The sequence below is a fragment of the Cavia porcellus genome, unplaced genomic scaffold (genome assembly GCF_034190915.1).
Source record: "Cavia porcellus strain 051 isolate PalLab524CR breed Dunkin Hartley unplaced genomic scaffold, mCavPor4.1 scaffold_10, whole genome shotgun sequence".
Classification (NCBI taxonomy): domain Eukaryota; kingdom Metazoa; phylum Chordata; class Mammalia; order Rodentia; family Caviidae; genus Cavia; species Cavia porcellus.
In genome coordinates this window covers 45991770-46012404 of record NW_026947493.1, presented here as the reverse complement: position 1 = coordinate 46012404, position 20635 = coordinate 45991770, and the positions used below count along the sequence as shown (strand labels likewise).

Below are 20635 nucleotides of genomic sequence, written 5' to 3'. Positions count from 1 at the left end.
TTCAACTATCTCAGCTGTTCTGGGAAATTAGTTTATTATCCCAGTTTTATATATGAGAAAACCAAGTCTTGGTAAAGTTAAATAACGACTCCAAATTAACAAACAGCAATAGTAGGTGGTAGAATGAAGACTGGATTCCACAGCTCACTTTCTTAAAATGAACAGGAAACGAAGTGTGCTTCTACATCATCTGAGATTGCTTTAGCCTTGACTTCACCAATCACTATCTTACAGAATAGCCAACAGTATACACTGATTGAGAAATCCAATGCGCATCTCTATTACAGGGAATCCCACCAGAGAAGGAAGCATTGTAGACAAATATAACTAAACAGGACCACTGGCCGTCACCCATATTATAAAACTACAGAAACGATCAGTCTCTATGTGCCTCACGATTTAAGAGACTTTACCAAAAACTCAACTGAGGCTGTGGGGTAAGAATTTCCCATGAGGAAAACCTTGGAATTTCTGACATGCAAGTGCTGTACACTGGGACATTCCCATGCCACTGAGTCATATAAATACTGCCTGTAGTTATATACTTTCCTCCACTGGTTGCAGGACCTCCCTTTTATGGTAAAAATGCTAGAACAGTACCATGGGCCTCCTTGTCACACAAAAGTATTCTGATGTCAGCATGCGTGTTGATGGCCAGCAGATCTGAAACAGCACGAATGTCATTTAAGCTCGGAAGACATCATCTCTGAAAGTGAACAAGCTATGACCAGAAGTGTAAGTTGATGCCAGTGTAATGGGACAGATTCCCGGAGTAGAAGAAAGGGCTCTGTTTGCTGTTCTGTAAACAGGACTCACATCATCATTCTTGTTTTGATACACAGCACTTAAAAATGTCTAGAACAGGCTGGAGGTAGTGGCACACTCCTGTGGTCCCAGCACTCGGGACTTAGAGGCAGGAGAATAACCTGACTGAGGCCACCCTGAGCTGCATAGTGAGACATTGTCTAAAAAAAAAAAAAGTCTAGAACAGAGTTCTACAGGCTTGCTCCATGAGCCAATAAGCAAGTACATTTCACGTAACTATCTAGGTTGAAAAAAAAATAGAGTTAAGAAGCAAACTCTGTTTCAGAAGCACCTGCCATTCTTTTAAAGAGAAGCTTGAAACATACACTTCCTTTTGCCTATTTAATAAATGATTCATGAACCAAATCGTTTTGCTTTTCATTTGGTCTGACATCTCCAAGGGAGCTGGGCAGGGATTGAAGCCCGAGACTCTCGTTCTTCATACGGCATGTCGGCATGTCGCATTACAAACAGGATTAGATTCAGAGGTTGAGGAAAGAAGGGCTTCTAAATCCCCTCAAAAAGGGGGTTTTCACCCACGGTGGTAGTCTGAGGTCAGAGAAACATAGCAAGTTGGCCATGAAAGTTTCCCTAGCCAATTTCTGATACGTATCCTGCACGTAGAACACAGTTCTAAAAGATCACACAGGATTTCTTTATAATAAACATCCTCCTCGTACTGCCTTTGATGTTGGGTCAGCTTAATTTAAAAATAAAATGAGTCAATTTTTTTGAAAACCACAGAACTTCAATGCAAATAAAAATTACAATAGGGACCCAACAGGCAAGTCCATGGTGGGCAAGTTATAGCTTCTACTGGTCACTCCACGTGCAGGTGTGGCCCTGCCTCACCTGGAGGAATGGGGAAGCTTGCCGTAAATTACAAGGGTCAAGCTGGATGCTCAGATTTATAGAATGACACATGCTAAGTCTGGCTTATATTAAAAGGCAGAGTTCAGGACCCACTGTCAAAGCTGTCCTCCCTTTCCATTTTTCTTGCTTTTTTGATATGGGAGATGACCTCCAGTTGTGGAGCTTCGGTCCCAGGTGGAATCTCAGCAGGTGGCCAGGAGTAGGGGTGCGCTTTTGCCTTTTAAAGGAAGACAGAGTGCCACTGCCTCCCGGAACAGCAGCTGCTCAGGACCTGCAGGTGGAAGGTGGGTGTCATCCCTGAACTGGTTGTTGAAAAGTGATCTTTTGCCAAAGACCTGTGGCTGCCTCCTGCTGAGATCTGCCAGATTCCTTGAAGAGGCAGCCTTCTGTGCTCCAGTGATAATTAAAGCTTGCTTCCCTGATTAAGGATCCACTTAAAATTATTCAAACAGGACCCGGAGCTGTCAGCTGGAACACAGGTCACTAAAGGGAGCTGGGAACTGTTTTAGGCTAAAGTAGAAAAACTGCATATTCCATTGTTGGGTAACACTTCAGAATCAAAGCCACATTTTCATCCCAGCTCTGTTATTCATTAGTTTTGATTCTGGATAAGTTTTTCTTTTTGGTTTGAGTCTCCTCATCTATATAATGAGAATGATAATTTTGAAGAGTCCTTGTGAGGATTACGAGAGATTTCTGTGACAATAGAGAGCAAGTTATGGGCCCACATCACCTCCCTTTGACAGGTAGGCAGGAGACAGCTTAATAGCTCATGAGGGCATCATTTTTCCATTTTACAAGAGAGAAGTCAAAGTGCATAGACATGATGGCTCCTAGGGGTGCTGCCTTTATGTCACACTGACCTGAGTCCTGGTCCATGGTACCACAAAGCACCTCCAAACTCCAGCCACAGAAAGAACTGAGGCATACATTTCATCTGCCAAGAGTAAGACCTCCAAATCCTGAGCCTTCCTATTTAGAATATTAGTGGAATGGGTATAGTGGCACACGTGGATGGTGGCATGCTTGGGAGACTGAGGCAAGAGAATTACAGGTTCAAAGCAGACCTGGATGCACAGTGAGACCCTGTGAATGAATAAATAAATAATAATTGCTTCTGCTTCTCACTCGCTCACTGCTGAATGTGGAATTTGTTGCAATTATGGAACAAAATCTGACCCTGGTCCAAGCCATGGTCGATATATCAGTAAAGAGGTAGGCAACACTAGCTGGTGCGAAGATTGAAAGAACAAAGGGCCAAATAGTCATTTTTATAGTTTCTGTTGTTTTCTTTAAAAAATAAAATCAAATCTGCCAGGTGTGGTGTCACATGGCTGTAACCCCAGCTACACAGGAGGCTGAGGCAGAAGAGCTGAGAATTCCAGGCCAGCCTGGGCAACTTACAGAGATCTTGTCTCAAAATAAAAAAGAAAAGTGGTGGAGATGGGGATATCGCTCCGTGGTACAGTGCCTCTGGGTTCCTGCTCCAAGATGGGAAAAAAGAAACTGGTGCGGGAAGCAGTCCCTTGAGCCTGACCTGCTAACTCATCTGCTGTCCGCTGCCTTTCCTACCGCTCGACACATTGATCACAGATGCCCGATCACTGCTTTTTTAGTTCAGCCTCCATCACTATGTCACTTTTTGTGGGGTGGCAGATTTTCTTTCCAGCATTGCTTATCAACAAAAAATAGGAGTAAGAATTCTGGAAAAAAAAAAAATCCCTGATGTCACCTTCCTTTTGATGGATGTTTTAGGAGACTAACTTACTAGCAAAGAATAGTCTCAAGAAATACACATGTTACATATTAAATCCATTTTTAAGGAGCTGCATAAACTTAGCAGTTCATTTTTACTGCTGATGGCCTTTGCTGTCATTCCCGTGAAAATTAATACGTTTATGTGCTTTGTATTTGAACATTTTTTCATTTCTTATTTAGTCCCCTTTAGATCGAAGCCTTAAAGGACACTGGTAGCAGGACTATCATTCACTGAGAAGTGAAGCAGGTCTCAATTCCCACAACAAGCCAGTTGGACAGATTTAAGACAGGCTCAAAGTGTTAAATAGGAAAGTCTGTACTGAATGTCCCAAGCCACACTGTCTTTGTTTTTATTAAAACTGAATGTATTTCATTGATTTTATGGAGCTATTTCTCACCTGACTGCAAATATCTTTAGGTAAGTGACATTTGAATGCATGCAGAAGACCACATCGTCTAAATTATAGACACATAGTGAAGATAGTTTTTTGATGATGCTGAATCACCAATCAGAACTGAGTGAATCCACATCGACACTCTCTGTGCAGTGATGTGAGCCAAGGAGATCTAGGGTAGGTGGGGGATGAACTAGGTCTGAGGCTTGGATCCAGCTTTGGTCCTAACTATTTGTAGAACCTGGACAGAGCCACTGGGCTTTTCATTAAAAAAAAAAAAAAAAAAGATTTGGAGCGTTCATTAGAGTATCTCTGGATGTCCTTTACATTTATGAAACTTGTTCAAATATTTTGAAACAGTCTTAAAAGATATTTTCATGCCACTAGCTGGTGAGATTAACATTACTCATGTGGTAAATAAAAATAAATGAGGCAACTACCATGCCAGGAGCCAAGCTTCCCAGGCCTCGGGAGGCAGAGATAAAACTCTTTTGTCTCTGCTTCAGAACAAAGCTGCCTTGCACAGCTCCAAAGCACCTTCCAAGTGACACTCTATTTAAACGCTGCCCTCTAGCGTTGTGCAGTTGAACTTTGGAGTCTTTACGCAGAGATATTGCAGTAAAGGGGAGAGAGAAGAATAAAGTAAGATACAGAGAGGGAACAGTTCTTCCCAAATTAGAAATGTTCACAGAGAATTTAGAATCTATCATCTTCAATTGTCTGCTGCCTTTTCAGCATTTGTGGATGAAAAAAAAAGTAAGAGTACAAATTCTTTTTAAGGCAAAGAAGGCATTTTTCTCTAGCTTTAGCTAATGGGAAAAAGCTGAAAAACTTTGTCCTGTGGCTTTCACAGAGATATGCTCCCTTTGATATACTGTTTATCCAAAAGCTCTATTTTCACAATAATTCTTACTAGCTATCAGAAATAGATTGGTCTACTGGGACTTTAGGTTTCACTCAAAACTCTGTGTCCATTCCAAGTACGATTAGCAATAACTGTTGAAATGGAATGACATCCCCCCACCCGCAAGTTGTCGGGAACATAGTTCACAGGCAGGTGACAAGCACACTATCTAACATCCCTGTGGTGTGTCCTACTATATCCCTAAGGAGGAAGAAGTAGGTGAGGCTGTGTACACTTAATACTACTGGAAAAAGAACTTACTGAGAAGTTTGGTAGGTTCTTAACCATAGTGAAGGGCTTATGGTAAGGGTCACTGTAGGTATTATTTTGTTCTTCTTAAAGTGACAGGGATCAAACCCAGGGCCTTGGGCAAGCTAAGCAAGTACTCTACCACTGAGTCACATCCCCTGTCCCCATTGTCTGCACTTGTATGGCAAATGCTTCCTTAGATTTCTCACAGACCAGAGGGGCCAAGCTGCCCTGTGCAACCAATAATCTGCCTGCATGCTTAGCTTGTGGGCACAACCTCTCCCATCAGTCTGTAAAGCCAACATGCTGTCCTGAATTGGCTTCTTGTCTTTCCTGGGAACAGCAGATTCCATGGAAACATGTGAGGGTCAGATAGCTACAGCCCAAGGCTGGCTGAGAGGGATTGGATGAGGCTTGACCACCAAGCAAGAAGACCTAAAGTGAAAACGCACATTATTAGCTTCCCTACAACAGGACAGTCTACGGCTCCTTGCTGTTCTCCCAAGCCTTGCCAAGTATTTCTGCACAGCACTTAACTTCTTGCATCCCATTGCTTAAATGTGTTGCTCACGCTTTCGCCAAGGAAGCCGGCCACTCAGTAGCTCAGCGCACCACAATCGGCAGCTTGTCTTCAATTTGTTTCACTGCTTTTGTCTGAGGACTGAACTCTGAACCTGTGTGCTCAGGAGCTGCCCCACGGGAGGCGCATTCGCTCCCTCCAGCCCCTTCCTCTGGCAGCAGCCAGAGGGACCTTCACAACTGAGAGGCCAGAAATGCAAGGCTCCAGAGCCTGCAGGAGACACCGTGGTTCTGTACACTATAGGTGCACAAAGCCCAAGGGTTAGTGGCCAAAAGAAGTGGAATCACCCTGCCTATCACATGAATTTTCATTTTCTGTGAGAAACAGTGTTCACCCACCACACACATGTGCACCTGGAAAGGAAAACACAGCCTTGATTGCTGCTTATCCTGTTTATTTTAAATGGCCAGGTGTAGAGGCTCATCGTGATGTAGTCTCAGCTTGTCAAGAGATTTGCCATGCTACAGTGGACAAGCAGCCACTCGTCAATTCGCTAGCTGTTTCCCCTAAACCTTAACTTGAACCCAATGGAATTATACTTTTTGTAGGTCAGAAAAGATCGTAAATTGGCAGCTATATATTATTCATTTTAACAGAAAAGATTGATAAGATTATTATTTATGGGGTAACGTCTATACTCCAGGCCCTATGTAGAGACTTTGCCTATGTTGTCTCTAAATGTTTGTTCATAACACCACATCAAGATGCTGGTATCGAGCCAGGGATATAGCTTAGTGGCACAGTGCCTGCTTGGTACAAACTCATGAGTTTGATTACCAGTACCCAAAAAACCCAAAAAGCAAAAAACAAACAAACAAACAACAACAACAAAAAAAACGATACTGATGCACATTATATAAGATCTGAAAGGTTCTGAAAGACTCAATGGGTAAGGACAACTGAGACAGGAAGATAGTAAGTTTTGCACTATAAAATCCACGGTAAAGGTATGACCGGTTCCCTGGAACTAGGAAAGGATAACCAAGTCTCTCTGTACGTGGAAAAGATCAAGTCCCCTCATTTTTTGTTAGCCTACCCACTGACCTCTGTTATATATAACGTCACTAAAATCCCCAGTATCTTGCTGTTACTTTTTAAGCTTTAACCTTTGCTGCTTAATTTGTACACTGTTCTCCCATTCTAGGTCACACATTAGATTTTCCACTTCTGTAGTGCTTCTTGACTATGCCATACCAGTCCCTGAAATTGTTTCCCCAAGATCTTCAGAATCTTCTGCAAACATTTTCCCTATCCATTTGACTACCTTTTGGTTCATAAAAGTTTTTCTAACTATCCCAAAAGATGTGAATACTTGTTCTTTCAAAGTCCCACAGCTCGATGAAAGCCTACTCTACACTTGCCAGTGCTGGTGCTACTGGCGATATGTCTATTTAGACACTTCCTCCTCTCCTTGTCCCTCTAGAAGAGGGGTCGTGACAGAATTATTCTATTAAAGATCAAACAATAAATATTTTCAGCTTTGCTGTCAGATGGTATCTGCCACAACTACTCCATTTGGCCCTTGTATCCCGAAAGCAGCTCGAAACGATGTACAAACAAATAAGCATGAATATGTTTCCATAAAATTTTATTACCAAACCCTGGTGGCAAGCTGCATTTGGACAATGGGCCCCACTATGCCAAGCTCTGTCCTTGCTTATTGGTTCCTAAATGCTAACACTGTGTCTTCCTCAGGGCTATCTTTCTTCTGAACTGTATAGTTACACAGGCAGCACTCACGGATCCTAGTGGAACAACATGCAGTTTGAATTGTTGAAATCAGAGGTGCTTTATTCAAAGCTATTGTTTGAGGCCCTGAGAATTGTGCAGACTCCTCACACAGTTGTTTTCTATGCATGCAACAGGGCTTATGAGAACCTCTTGATCCCCGGCTGATTTTCCTCTAGCCTGAGGATCTTGCCTTGAAGCTTCAAAGGCGCCCTGACTTCTAAGGAACCATAAAACACCATATATTATCAACTCCTTTCCAAACTCAGGGAACCACCTGTAAGGCTTATGGCTGTAGACTGTTAGCTTAGGCTGGGATTCCACTAACACACAAAGGAAGGTACACAGAGTGTCTCCTGATTTAAAAAAAAAAAAAAAAAGAAAAGAAAAAAAGGAGAAAAAGTGGGGTCCAGGGTATTGAAGAAACCTGCAATACCTCTTCCTTTCACTGAGTCAGCTGTTTGCTAAATTTGTAACTGGGTTCAAACAGAGAACTGGGTGCCACGTGGCTTCATTCCTGAATTTATTTGCAGAGTTATATGCAGGGTGAGATTTTCAGAGCCTATGTTTCTACCCAGGAGTGAATTCCAAAGCACAACGGCTCAAGTAGACCAGATTTCCCAGGTGCTGGGAAAACCTCCTTTACATGGTGACCGTATTTCATGCAATAAAATACTTTTCATCTTCCAACTTTTTGGGCCTTCGCTTCACATCCATTTTCAGTTACCGTCAAAGTTCAGCTCAGACCTTCTTTCTAATCTGAATCACTTGATGTGTGAGACGTGATCTATATAATCCTGACTGGAAATAAGCTTTAATAAAATGAAAATGAGGATATAAAGAAAAAGTTCTCCAAGAATTGGCAACAAGTGCCTTCAGTGGTTAGTGACTGATGTTTTCCACTAAGGATCTAGTTTAGAAAATCACTGTGGGTACAGACAGGTGGTGATACTTAAGCACACATAGATTAAGAAGCAATCTTGGAATTTCAATGTTTTTAAAAACCCCAAAATAAATAGATATCAAGTCCCTGCCCCCTGCTTTCTGATGGTCAAGCTTTCTGCAGAAAAATGCATAGCTTTCAGGTCTATGCGGATGACTGCATGTTGATTACAGTGATTGGAAAGAAATATGTTGAGAGTCAACAAAATCATGTTCTTTCCTGTCAAGATAGCTAGACTCTTCCACCCTTGGCTGGTGAGAATTATCAGTGCACTACAGCTCTCTCCTCCCTGCTCAGTCCTTTCCCCTGTGCCTCCTGTCCCCTCCCCCACAAGACTGCTGCTTCTCCGAATGAAACACTGGGTTATTTTAAAGCCATGACCTCAGAAGGCCTCTGGGCAAGCCACTCAAGCCGCCTCTGCAGCAATTCTAATTGCACATCTGCAGCAAAGCTGCGCCAGCATTCGCCCAGAAAATAAACCCATGCTTCTAGCACCAGACCTGGGTGGTCACTGATGCTAGGAAAAGCATGCCATTTGACCATTGTTATTATAATCAGACCTGACTTGTGGATATTATTTAAGACAACAAAAGGAAATTCTAAGTAAAAACTGACTCCATTCACCCAATGTGTGCCTCTTCCTTTTCAGCCACTTATAAATGTTCCAAATGTTCCTAATCTCCCTACCCAGACAAGGCTCTGTATCACAGCCTGTTCTGTGGCCTGCGGTGAGGTTATCATCCGGTCGTGGTGGATGCTGGTGCAGCTGTCTTATGGATACGCAGTGTAAAGGAAATGGAATAAAGGTGAATATCAGGGCGGAGAGCAAAGAAAAGAGCCATATTTGGCGGGGAGCAGCGTTGATGTTATTACTCACATGTGTTGGGAAGCATTGGGGTACAATTTTGAAAACTGTGGGGCCGAGTCCTCTGGGCCGTGGGGCGCAGCGTGGCTGATCACCATCATAATGGGCCTATGGGGATACATTCTCTTAGACATTTTGAAGTAATTAATGCTCTCGTTAGTGATTAAGTCTGTGAAGTAGTCCTGAAACATACATTTGACACAAAACAAAAATTACAAAAGGTGACATTCATCAGTTCACATTTGAATAGTGCTTTCCTCAGAGGCAATTCACTGAATGAGGAGGTAAAATCTAAAGCCGGAAAGCAAATGATACCTCCCAAGGCAGCCAAACATCTTCAAGAAAAGACAAAATCAGTTGCCAGTTAATTTCTAAGGTTCCTGGCTTCCTGACATGCAAAAAAAGGTATTTATTTTAAGCAATGCACAATATAATAATTAGAGAAGAAGACAAATTATGTTTGCCCAAGACAATGACCAGACCTGGCAATACCAGTGCTAGAACATGTGAAACACCAGATACATATTTTATTCTCAGGTTTCATTGATGTAATTCATTGGCAAAACATTTAATTACTTCAAGGGCAGGAAGCACCCACACCCACTCCAAATTCGGTTGCAGAACACACACACACACACACACACACACACACACACACACACACACACACAAATGGGCGAATTCAAGAAACAATCTTTTCTTCACATTAAAAGTTCACCTGTGGGATTAACACAACATTGCTAAGCAAAGTCAAGGTCAGAATCCGGGAGCACAGAGGAAAGCTGCCCCATTTTATCAATTAATTTACTTGAAACACTTAAATATGGGGAGTGGCTGATTTCCTACAGATTGTGCTGTGTTGATCGCACAACTAAAGCGATACAGCTGCTGGGATTCGAGCCTGACTCACTAGTAAAATGACTTAACCCCGGTCAGGGAGGCTGATGCAAACTTCACAGGGGGGAGGAAGTGGAATGAAAAGGAAAGAAAACATGAAAATTTAAATTAAACCACCTGCTTCCTCTAAGTGTGTACCACTGGCCTGGAGCTCCAGGATAAACTTTATTCAGAGAGTCCCCGGTAATATTCACAATGTCAAGGAGTTCCAGCCATTACCAGTCACATGTTGTGGATTTGACCAGAGCAGCTGCAAAAGCAATGCTAGGGGGACAAAATCTGTGTCACGTGTTATTGTTAGGACAAGTCCACAGGTTGTCCCCTTCTTCCATGGGGGTGTCTGTTTAATTTCTTTCCTCATTACCAAAAAAAAAAAAAAAAAAGATACATGTTCTTTTCAGACCCAGTTGTCTTTGACACTTAATCAGCTGTGATAATGAGCAAGTTACGCTGTTTTAGTATTTGGAGAGAAGCTTGATTACTTTGCTCTCCTCAGGACAACAGGGAATGAAAGGTTAATAGCTTGAACAAGGAGCATGAAAAGCATCCCTACTGATGGAAATTGATAACAGTGACAGTTAGTGCATGTGGTACACACTGTTTTCATGCTATGATTGTATCCAAAACTGGGGTCCACAGTTGGCAGGACTGCTCTAGGCTGCTTTGTGTTCTTCTTAAAAAATTAGAAAGTTGCTCCAATTTACCTCAGAGGTCCCTGCCACTCTCAGCTTTGATGAGTGTAGAAGCCTATTTAGCAATGTCCGTGAATTCATTTGCATTCATTGTTTCCTAAAGGGCTTGAAAGAGCAGGATCTATACCTTATCTCCCTCTAAATCCCTTGTGCTTAAATCAGGCCAAGCATAAAGACAACAATGTGCCAACAACATTAAATTAAATTCCTTTTTCTGTTTCTACCAAGTTCTCTACACTGTCAGGAAGGGCTGCTAGAGAAGGTCAATTCTTGACTTCCTTTAGGTAAATGAGGAAGAGATGGAGAAGGCTGGAAGGGCAGGGGAAGGGAAGACAGTAGGTAAATTAGCAGGCTAACGTCACAAATATTTTCCCTTTACACTTATGATCTGAAAAAACTTTAAATTTAAGTGAGCACTTGCAACACCTTTGAGAGTTTGTAGGGCATTTCTGGTGTCTACTTGTTAGAGAACCGTGGGCCATGTCAATTTTAGTTTCTATGCCCTGATTTAGAAATTCTAAGACTGATAGCCTTAAAGACTTTTGTGGACTCATGCCATGGGGCAGGTGTGCTTGTCACATCACTAAGCTTGGACAGACAGGAGTAAAAACAAGAAATACGGTTTCTCAACCTTTAATTATTGCACTTGTCTGTTCATATTTATACATTTAAATCTGAAGCCAAAAAGCGAAACAGTACAAAGATGGCCATTTGATTATGTGGACAAGTCCTTAGAGAGAGAAAAACAAAAATGACTACAAGACAAAAGAGAAGGTCTACTATTTCCTTTCTCATACTTTCATCAAAGGCTGATTGCTTTTAGACTAATGAGAGAGGATCACTACACAAAGCCACCGCTCCTTTAGAATTTTTTTCTTGCTGGAGTTGAAAATTACCTTGAAATTTTTATTTTAACATTGTGAGAACATAGAAGCCAATCTTGTGGATAGTTTAACTCACTGAAAATGGCTTTCCCCCATTATGCACAAAGTAAATTGATGCAGTGTAAAAGTGCCCGAAAATTACCTTTGCATAATCAAATCCATGCTTTTCTTTGATGCCATTTCGACAAACAGTGTAATTATAGAAACGAGAATTCTTGATTAATCCAAGCCATTCTCGCCACCCAGGAGGGATGTAGCTGCCATTATATTCATTGAGGTATTTTCCAAAGAAGGCTACAATGGGGAAAAAAAGATTATTTTCTCATGTGAAATGATTAATCACAAATAAATGCATAAATACGAAATTAGGACTTGAAAAAGAGAAATGAAAGTTAATCTAGGCAACAGCAATGCCGAAATATTAGTGTAATATAGTACTTCAGTCTTTTGGCAAAGCGACATACACACATTTTCCTTTTGAATGAAGTAGCACCGAACTACATGGATTATGGTTTAATAAATCACCATAATTATTATAACACTCTGGGGAACCTCTTATGGTCCTCCTGGAATAAAACCAAAATATGTTCTTTTGTGAAGTGAATGAAACAATCAAAAGAAGTAGCCAGGGTGAGATTTGGGGTGCTACTATTTGGCAAGTAGAAAAAAACTGTAATTCAGTTTTTGTGGCAAAATAAATGTCCTAACTTACAGCTTAAGAGTTGTGAATTATAAAAACACTATTGAAAACCTCATCTTGGTTTCCACATATCCAAACAATATATGTTTTCCAAACCAGGGAATGGTGGTAAAATCTCTTTTTATAGACATGGTCAGAGTTTTCATTGTCACTTTGCATTTTTATGTCATGGCTATTTATGTTTATATATTTTATGGACATGTATGTCCACTGTTGATAATAAATTCCGGTAACAGAGTTACTACAACGATTACTCAGTTTCATAGAATGGTAGTATTATAGAAGTTTATGTGCCACAAAAACACCGCTGTTCATTGAAAAGGCCCCTGGAAGGACTTCCCATTTGTAACTTTGGTGTGTAACATCTAAGAAAGACAACTATATAACACACAGGCTGACTGGTTTCTGCTGAGAGAACAAATGTAAATGTGATCCTTCGCAAGAAATGATAATAGGGAAGGGAGGAAAGAGAAAGAAAGGGAGACTGAGACTTCAGAAACAAAATAGGTTGCAGTGGGCTGGGAACTTAGCTCAGCATCTTAAGCGTCTGCCTGGCAAGTGTGAGGTCATGAGTTTGATCCCCAGTTCCAAAAAAAAACAAAATAGGTTGCATATTGTAGTCAAATACTACAAGTACTTCCATATTGTAGTCCATATATATATATGAAGAGTGGCAAAACATGCATTAGTTGGGCCAGAGATTTAGCTCAGTGGTGTAAGTGTCTGTCTGGCAAGCACAAGGTTGTGAGTTCAATCCTTGGCACCACAAAAGCAAAAACCAAAAAAAAAAAAAAAAAAAAAAAAACCCAAACAAAAAACAAAACCAAAAAATTCATGCATTATTGGGAAACTTTTGAGAAAGAAAGAGGGTGCTATTTGTAATTCTGGTGGTTACACCAAGAAAACAGGTGTAAGAAAGCCTAATTCTAAGTAAATTTAAATGTTTAGCGAGTGTGTTTAATCAGATAACTTTATTTCATATTATGTATGTATAACGATATGTAGATACACGTGTCTGTGTGCACACAAACACACCAATGCACACATGTACTTTGTACTGTATTTCTGCACATGTAGGCAAATTCTAGATTTCTGACTTTCATAAGGCTGCAACCTTTTGGTTTGGAAGAGACCGTGTGCTACGGACAGCCAGATGCCAGCTCCTTCAGGTCCCATGAAGAAGGTTTCACAGGTACTTCCACATACGCTTGTAGCAAATGATAACAGTACTGGGAAGACTGACTTGGACGATAAAACGGATCACAGAATCAAGGCACTGTATTGGCACCGGTCTTAAAACCACATGAGCTGAATCTTTAACTTATCTAACGACAGACTTGGCAGTGTGTACTTGTGTGCTGATACTCGCTTGTCGAATCTGTGAATGAGGGAACTAGTGAAGCCAGCAGTCAGCCAGCCGAACGCCCAGTGCTTCAGGTTGGTGGCTACGAGACAAATTCCCAGAGGGTGTGTCGCCTCACATGCTCAGGATTCTCCTCTGCACAGAGGAATGCTTCTTGTCTTCAGAGGATACTCGACCTTTCCACATGGAACCACAGGCTGATTTTCCTGTTCTGACAAAACTCAACGTGACTTAGGAGTCACAGGCAGCAGACCAGGACCGCACCCTGCCAGTGGTTAGTGCTGAAGGGGGTGGTTTCCAGGAGACTGCAATTAATAACCTCGGGCCGGCTCTCTTTGGCCTTCTTCTCATCCCCCGAGGTTTATCCCACTTCTCTGTCCTCTTGTTTTCAAAGAGGTAAAAGAGCACAGTGGTTTAGAACATAAATCCCAGAGTCAGCCTTGCTTGTTCAGGGCCCGGCTCTGCCGCTTGCCAGCTCTCCACCCTTCCCCTCCTCCGTTTTCCAATGAGAACATAATAATAGTGGCAGGGCCACTGTGAGGACAAAATGAGTCAACCCCTATGTAAAGCAGTTAAAGCGGAGTCTGGCAGACACCTACCAAGGGCTTATGAACGCTGCTACTCCTGATATGATTACTAGTATCGCCATTATCATTATTCTTCCCATCTTTGCCTTCTGATTTTAAAATATTTTACCATCCGGCACCACCTGGAAATCTTGCTCTAGTTTTCATTGTGCACTTGAAAACATTGCTTGAAAAGTGAATTACTTTTTTTGCTCCCCAATTTGATTTATTTTGTGGACACAACCCCCCCCCCACATTTGCCTTACATTTTCCTGCCTAGTTTTTAAATTTTGCTTGCTACTCTTGGTGACTTTTCTGCTTAAAGTAGCCACATCAAATCATTCTGCACCTTTCTTTTGTTTTACTTTTTGGGTTATTTTGCACTATTTTCTGTCCACTGCCATGGCTATGGCCCTCTGCCCTAATCCTTTCCTTATAAATGATTCCTTCAAGCCTCCTCCTAGCCCTGGTCACAGGCTTTAGAAGTCTCTCCAGATTTTTTTTGTGTTAATGGAGTGTGAAAAGTGTGCTCAGGACTGCAGATGTGAAGCTCACTGCAGAGGGAGAGGGGCCTCTGCGTCCTGAGCGGCACCCAGCGCTGTCAGCCCCACTTACTGTGGCCTTTCTTCTTGCTTTGTGACATTGAGACTCATTTGTAATCACCCCTGGCCTCTTTGGACATTACATTTCCTGGCAGCGCTCTGCAATTGATTATCTGGGCTTCTAATTATTTTCCTCCAGATGTATTAAATCTCCTTCTCCTCCCTAAGGTGAATTTTATTTGCTTGTCCATATTGCCATTACGTCTATGCATAGGTTATGGGCAATTGGAAGGGTTTCTGTACTTCAGTTTTGACAATCCACCTCAGCTGCCACTATCTGACATGACATGTCCCTGACCTTCTATATCATCCCCTTCTTCTGGACACCACTGAACACTTCCCTTCACAGCTGTTTAAGAAGGTGGCAGGAGATTGGGTGACAGGGAGGCAGATAAGGAGGACCTGATTGTAATTGCTGTTGGCTGTGGGTCTTGCCAATTAATCCCTCCCTGGTCTACCAGTGATATAATCCTTAGAAAAATACCCTTGAACTCCCTGAAGCAAAGGCATTTATTTTTAAGTCAATAATAGCAATTCTGAAAATATCTGATGCTGCAGAGAACTCAAATCTTACTTAATATATCAGATGATGTATTAATTATAATTTTACTCCATGTAATTGATAGATCTGGGTGACAGAATTCCACAGTAGTAACTACAAATATACATACTCTTAACCAAGTTAAAATTATTGTTAGTTTTCTACATGAATTTGGTTTCCTTAATGGTGTTGTTGTAAGTCTTATAAAGACCAGGAGCTTACTTTATTATGCCCTGGTATCGAGCACAGTTCTAAACACATTATGGTTTAACACATTTGTGGTGTAGTTCATGGATATGTACCTATCAAAAATCTCTAATACATAATCCATAAAAATAAGAGTATTGTTTTATTTTAAATGAATTCTACAATTCAATAAATTCCATACTAAAGAATAAATAAATATGCTTGCTATAACTAATGTAAGTATACTTTATAATGTCCAAAGAGATGAAATTAGAAAATAGATTAAGTTGATTTGTTATGAAAAAATTATTAGCAAAAGATTCCTTGCAAAGCTAGACAGAATGGCACATGTCTGAGGTCCTTCTAAGGTCCCAGATAATTGAGAGGCCGATGGAAGAAGATTGCTTGAGCATGGGGCTCAGGACTAGCCTGGGCAACACAGCGATGCTCTGTCTCAAAAAAAATCAAAATCAAGATTTATTGCAGATTGCTATTAAATATTGCTCCTTCCATTCATGATATAGAGAGTTAGTGTGACTAAAATTTAATTCCTGTGATTAAATGTCGTATGTGTACTCTGTATAGTAATTGTAACTTGGAGACTATAATTTTTAACTACATCAATATAGTAATTCCACTGAGTATAATAAAGTTGCAATATAATTTTGCACAGGAAAAGAAAACTTAGGAATTGTTCTGGGTCAGTCTTTGCATTGTGTAGGTTGAAAAACTGGCCTAAATCCATAAACAAATGAGGGGTGCTGCGGGCTGTGACCCTAACTCCTTTAAACCTCTCCTTGGTGTTTTTTTCACTTCATGCTGCCTCAAATGTGGATGGTCTTTTCTCCCTTAAAGTTCCATGCTGTTTTATGTCTATACCCTCATAAGAAACCCTCATAATATGATTTTTTAGCATATTCAAGTAGAACACTCATTTTCATGATAATCCAATATCATTCCCATTTCACTTGTCAGAACAGAGTGCACCAGACACATTATTGTTTTTTCTTCCTTGAATGTTTAAGCTGTTGTAGACTCATATTTTCCATGAGTAAAATTAGAAAAATTCAGACTACAACCAGCCCCAAAAAATGTCTAAGTAGTGAAAAAGAAAAATCATGTCACGCAATGGTAAATATTGGACCAATTCAATTCATTTAAATCTATATATTCCGCATGCGTCCCAAAATAAGCCTCTCAGAAATCCATCTCCTGCAAGCTGTTCTCCATAAAACTTACTGCTGCTTTGTGCTTTTGTCTGGGTGGATATTTATGTGCATATTTCAGTTTTCTTCACTATTTTTCTTAGGTTTGCACCTGAACATTCCAAATAATAGATTGACTATTAGGAAAGCAGTATGACATTTATGCTTTGTTACTTTCCCTTGCTGGTTCAGTGCCTCATAGATAATAATGCTCCTTAATATCCACTCATCCATCCTTATAATTTCCTAACCTGCCTGCATCAGTCATCATCACAGGGAGCAAATATGGAACACACACACCTGAAAGGAGAGCTTTAAGTTGCCTCACGGTTTCAGAGGGTTCAGTGCATGGCCAGCTGGCTCCAGGGCAGGAACATCAGGGTGGAAGGGTTTTGTCCATGTTGGTAGTGAAGTGAGCACAGAGGAAGCGCCCCAGTGACAGGTACAACCGCCAAAGGCATGTCCCCAGTGATCCACCTTCCATGGTGCCCTGCTTCCTGAGAGCACTCACCTGTGAGCATGGCGGATAAATCCCACACCATGACCCAGTTGCCTCTTTAAGGGTATCTTAATCCAGTTAAGCTGACAATTAAGGTTTGCTGACACAGTGCCTATCATTCTTGTGTTTATTTGTGATTTTTAACATGGGTCACTGTCCACAGTGTCAAGAAAAAATTTTACTTCCTCATTGTCTGAAACACTTCAGTGTTTTTTCCTCAAATACAAATTTGAATTCTACAGGTCCCTATCACTGTCTTTCAACTTTAAACCTACTGAGAGTCTCAGTCCTTGGGAAAACCTGCCTTAGTGCTCAGGAGCAAATCTGCATTCCCTGGCAGCAACAACCAGGGAAAGGAGGCTTCCTGGGCTTGAGGCTGCCATCAGGAAGCCTTCTGGTGCGTTTCATCCTGGCCTCATTCTGCAGTCAAGGCAGCGTACTGCAGAGGCTGGAGACCTAGGTCTTCATGCAGGCTCCTCCCGTGGTAATGTCAGTGGCACTTGAGCAAGTCACTGTAACTGTGTGTTTTACTTTTGTTCCTTAAAAATAAGGGAACCCCATCATGGTGTTCATACAGAATAGCAGGACTGAAACCTGTCACAGTGCACTTCTTAGCACAACTGATTTGTGTTTATCCTGACTTTGCAACATATAATGGCTTTTTAGGGTCTTTTTTTTTTTTGTCACTAAGAAGCTTGTTTCTAAATTTGCAGCTCCTTTCCCTACAATTCCATGGCATGTAGTTTGTACCCCATTATTTGCCTCAACTTTAACTAGTTAAACCTTTGTTTCTGCCAAATCCTTATTGTTTTGTATGCTGTAAAATTTTCTGGTTTTGATAAAGGATTTTGGAAAAAGGCAGGAGAGAATAATAGGGGAAAAAACACAGAAGTATTAGGTTTATTCTATCATTGACAGGCTGGTGGCATCAGACACTGAGCCTTTCTGACTTACGGTTTATTCATTAACATGGGTGAATTTTTTTTTTTTTTTTTTGGCAAGGTTGCAGAAGAGCTGTGTGACCCAAGGTGTTACATGGTGACACATGCCTGTGATCCCAGCACTCTTGGAGGTTGAAGCAAGAGGACTGCAAGTTTGAGTCCCACCTGGGTAATTTAGCAACTTAGAAAGACCCTGTCTCAAAATTAAAAAAATAAAAAAAAGCTGGAGATGTAGCAGTATGTGAAGATCCTGGGTTCAATTCCCACTTTTTTGCTTAGTTTTGGTTTTTGATCTTTTTGAGACAGGGTTTGGCTATGCAGTTCATGCTGGCCTTGAGCTCAACTTTGTAGCCCAGGCTGATCTCAAACTCTCAGAGATTCTCCTGTCTCAGCCTCCCAAGTGCTGGAATTACAGGCATGTGCCACCAAGTCTGGCTTGTTTTTCTTTTGCTTGTTTGTTTGTCTGTATGTTTTTGTCTTTTTGAGAGATTCCCAGTACTGTACAAACCAAACCAACCCTAAGTGAGATAACTTCAAAAATGCTTAAAACCAGAGTACATAAAACCAGAATAATTTCCTCCTTTCTCACCTTTCCCTGAGCTAGCTGAAACAACTTGGCATACCCTATTTGACTGAGTCCCTGGCAGGAGCCTGCCCCTCCCTGCACCTGTCTTTCTTATGACAAACACTGTCCATGTCACACTGGTAGTGTGAGAGGCCTAGCCCTTCCAGTTCTTGGTCTGCTCCAGAGATTACCTTTTAGGGAGCCTGGGAATTTGGGAGGCACTGTTTCCACACACATTTCCTACAAGCACACACTTCAGTGGTTAAAGTCGGGAACCAGGTCTTGGAGGGGCCACTTCTGCTTCTGTCCTGAGCTGGCTACCCAGTAGTTGAAACCCACTCTTCAGTTCTAAAACACAGCCAAGCCATTTGCTGTCTACGAACCCTACAGGGATGTTTGATGGATTTGCAAATTGCTTTAGCACTGGCGGATGAAAGGTGCTGTAAATTTAGCTCACTAATGTGAGAAAGCACACTGTGGCTCTCCCTAACCTGCCTGTAACCTAATTTCTCTCTTAAGCAGAAGCAAACACCCTTGAGATCACAGCAGGAGCTACTTCTGTGAGCAGAGATCTTGAGACCCTGTGAGTGGCGCTGCTATCATATGCACAATCAATATTTTCATCCATAAATAACAAATATTAAGTGCCCATAGAGCACTCTGCAAAACATAAAGTGGTCATATATTTCCTGGGTCCAGAGGGAAAGATTAATTTAATCTTTAAAATGGATTTAAGAGAATATTTTTTGAAATTCTTTACTTTTAAACCCTCAGAATAGGGAATCGGTAGGCCTGAAAATCATTTCCAATAAGTTTTTAAAATGACATCTTTAATTTTTATGAGTTAGTCTAGGTGGTTCTGGGGAGGCAAAAAAGCACCGGAAACTATTTTTGCAGTGCATCCTCTCCATCTGATTATTTCCTTTCCAGGAAACACTCTGAAAACCCCTGGACAGCCGCCAGCACTGGAGGAATGAGAGCTAGGAGGGTATCACTCAAATCCTGCACCTCTTTTGAACTGAGATTGGCTCAATGTTCACAAGCCCTCTTGGAAGAGGTCCTCGGTTTTCAAGATACCTACTAACCAAAGACATCATCTTTCCCTGTGCAGATTAAACATGAATACCAGGTTTAGCCACTGGGATGCTTTCTTTTCCTAGACAGTGGAGGTGAACATTTGAGACCTAAACATCATGACTCAAACAAAAGCAGCTCTCCAAGTCCTATCAATTATGTATAAATATATACAAATGAATTAATAAGATGAACATCACTGGTTTATTCCCTTTTTCATTCAGTTTTTATTATTGTTGTTGTCTTTTTTTGACAGGTCTCACTGTAGTTCAGGCTGGCCTTGAGCTCAAGGCTGATCTTGAACTTGCAATGATCCTCCTGCCTCAGCCTCTTGAGTGCTGAGATCACAGGCATGTGCCACCACAGCCAACTCCCTTAGTTATTCATTCAAACAGTAGTAAGTAATTTTTATCCTCTACTGTGCTCCAGACCCTGGGATAGGTGCTATACAGTTTGAAAACTGAGTAATTCCTCATTTGAAACAATCAGCAGGAATTTACCAACATCTGAGTGGAGCCTTAAGGTGTGCCATAATATCTTGGGACTTGAGAAGAACAGGTAAGGAAGCAAATGGAACAAAAACTGTTTATTTTGGGGTTATCCTGGAAAATTCCAACCATGGAGTGCCCTCCTGGGGCCGCTGAGAATCCTGACTTTTCTAAGGGTTCTGTCATTGGTACAGCTTTTGGAATAAAATGTAAGTGCTGCGGCTCGAATGTAGTTTGTTTCATGACTGTTACTGTGGCGGGGTGGGAGGCAGGCTTTAAGTGATTCATCTTTGTACTGTCTCATCTGCAGGGACTTGCTTGCTTTTCCACTAT

The 20635-nt window shown here is 41.3% G+C and overlaps 1 protein-coding gene across 9 annotated transcripts in view; it reads right to left on the bottom strand.

Annotated features, from left to right (window-relative positions):
• Sulf1 (sulfatase 1) overlaps positions 1-20635 on the bottom strand; it is a 162613-nt gene that overhangs the window by 38521 nt on the left and 103457 nt on the right. For 8 of the 9 annotated variants that reach the window (XM_003479936.5, XM_013144054.3, XM_063257430.1 and 5 more), the window contains 2 exons: positions 11715-11866; positions 9112-9281 (listed from right to left, as the gene is read on the bottom strand). In XM_003479936.5, the coding sequence (XP_003479984.3) occupies positions 9112-9281; positions 11715-11866 (322 nt within the window). The remainder of the gene's footprint in view (positions 1-9111; positions 9282-11714; positions 11867-20635) is intronic. The other variant, XM_063257433.1, reaches the window with a different exon arrangement.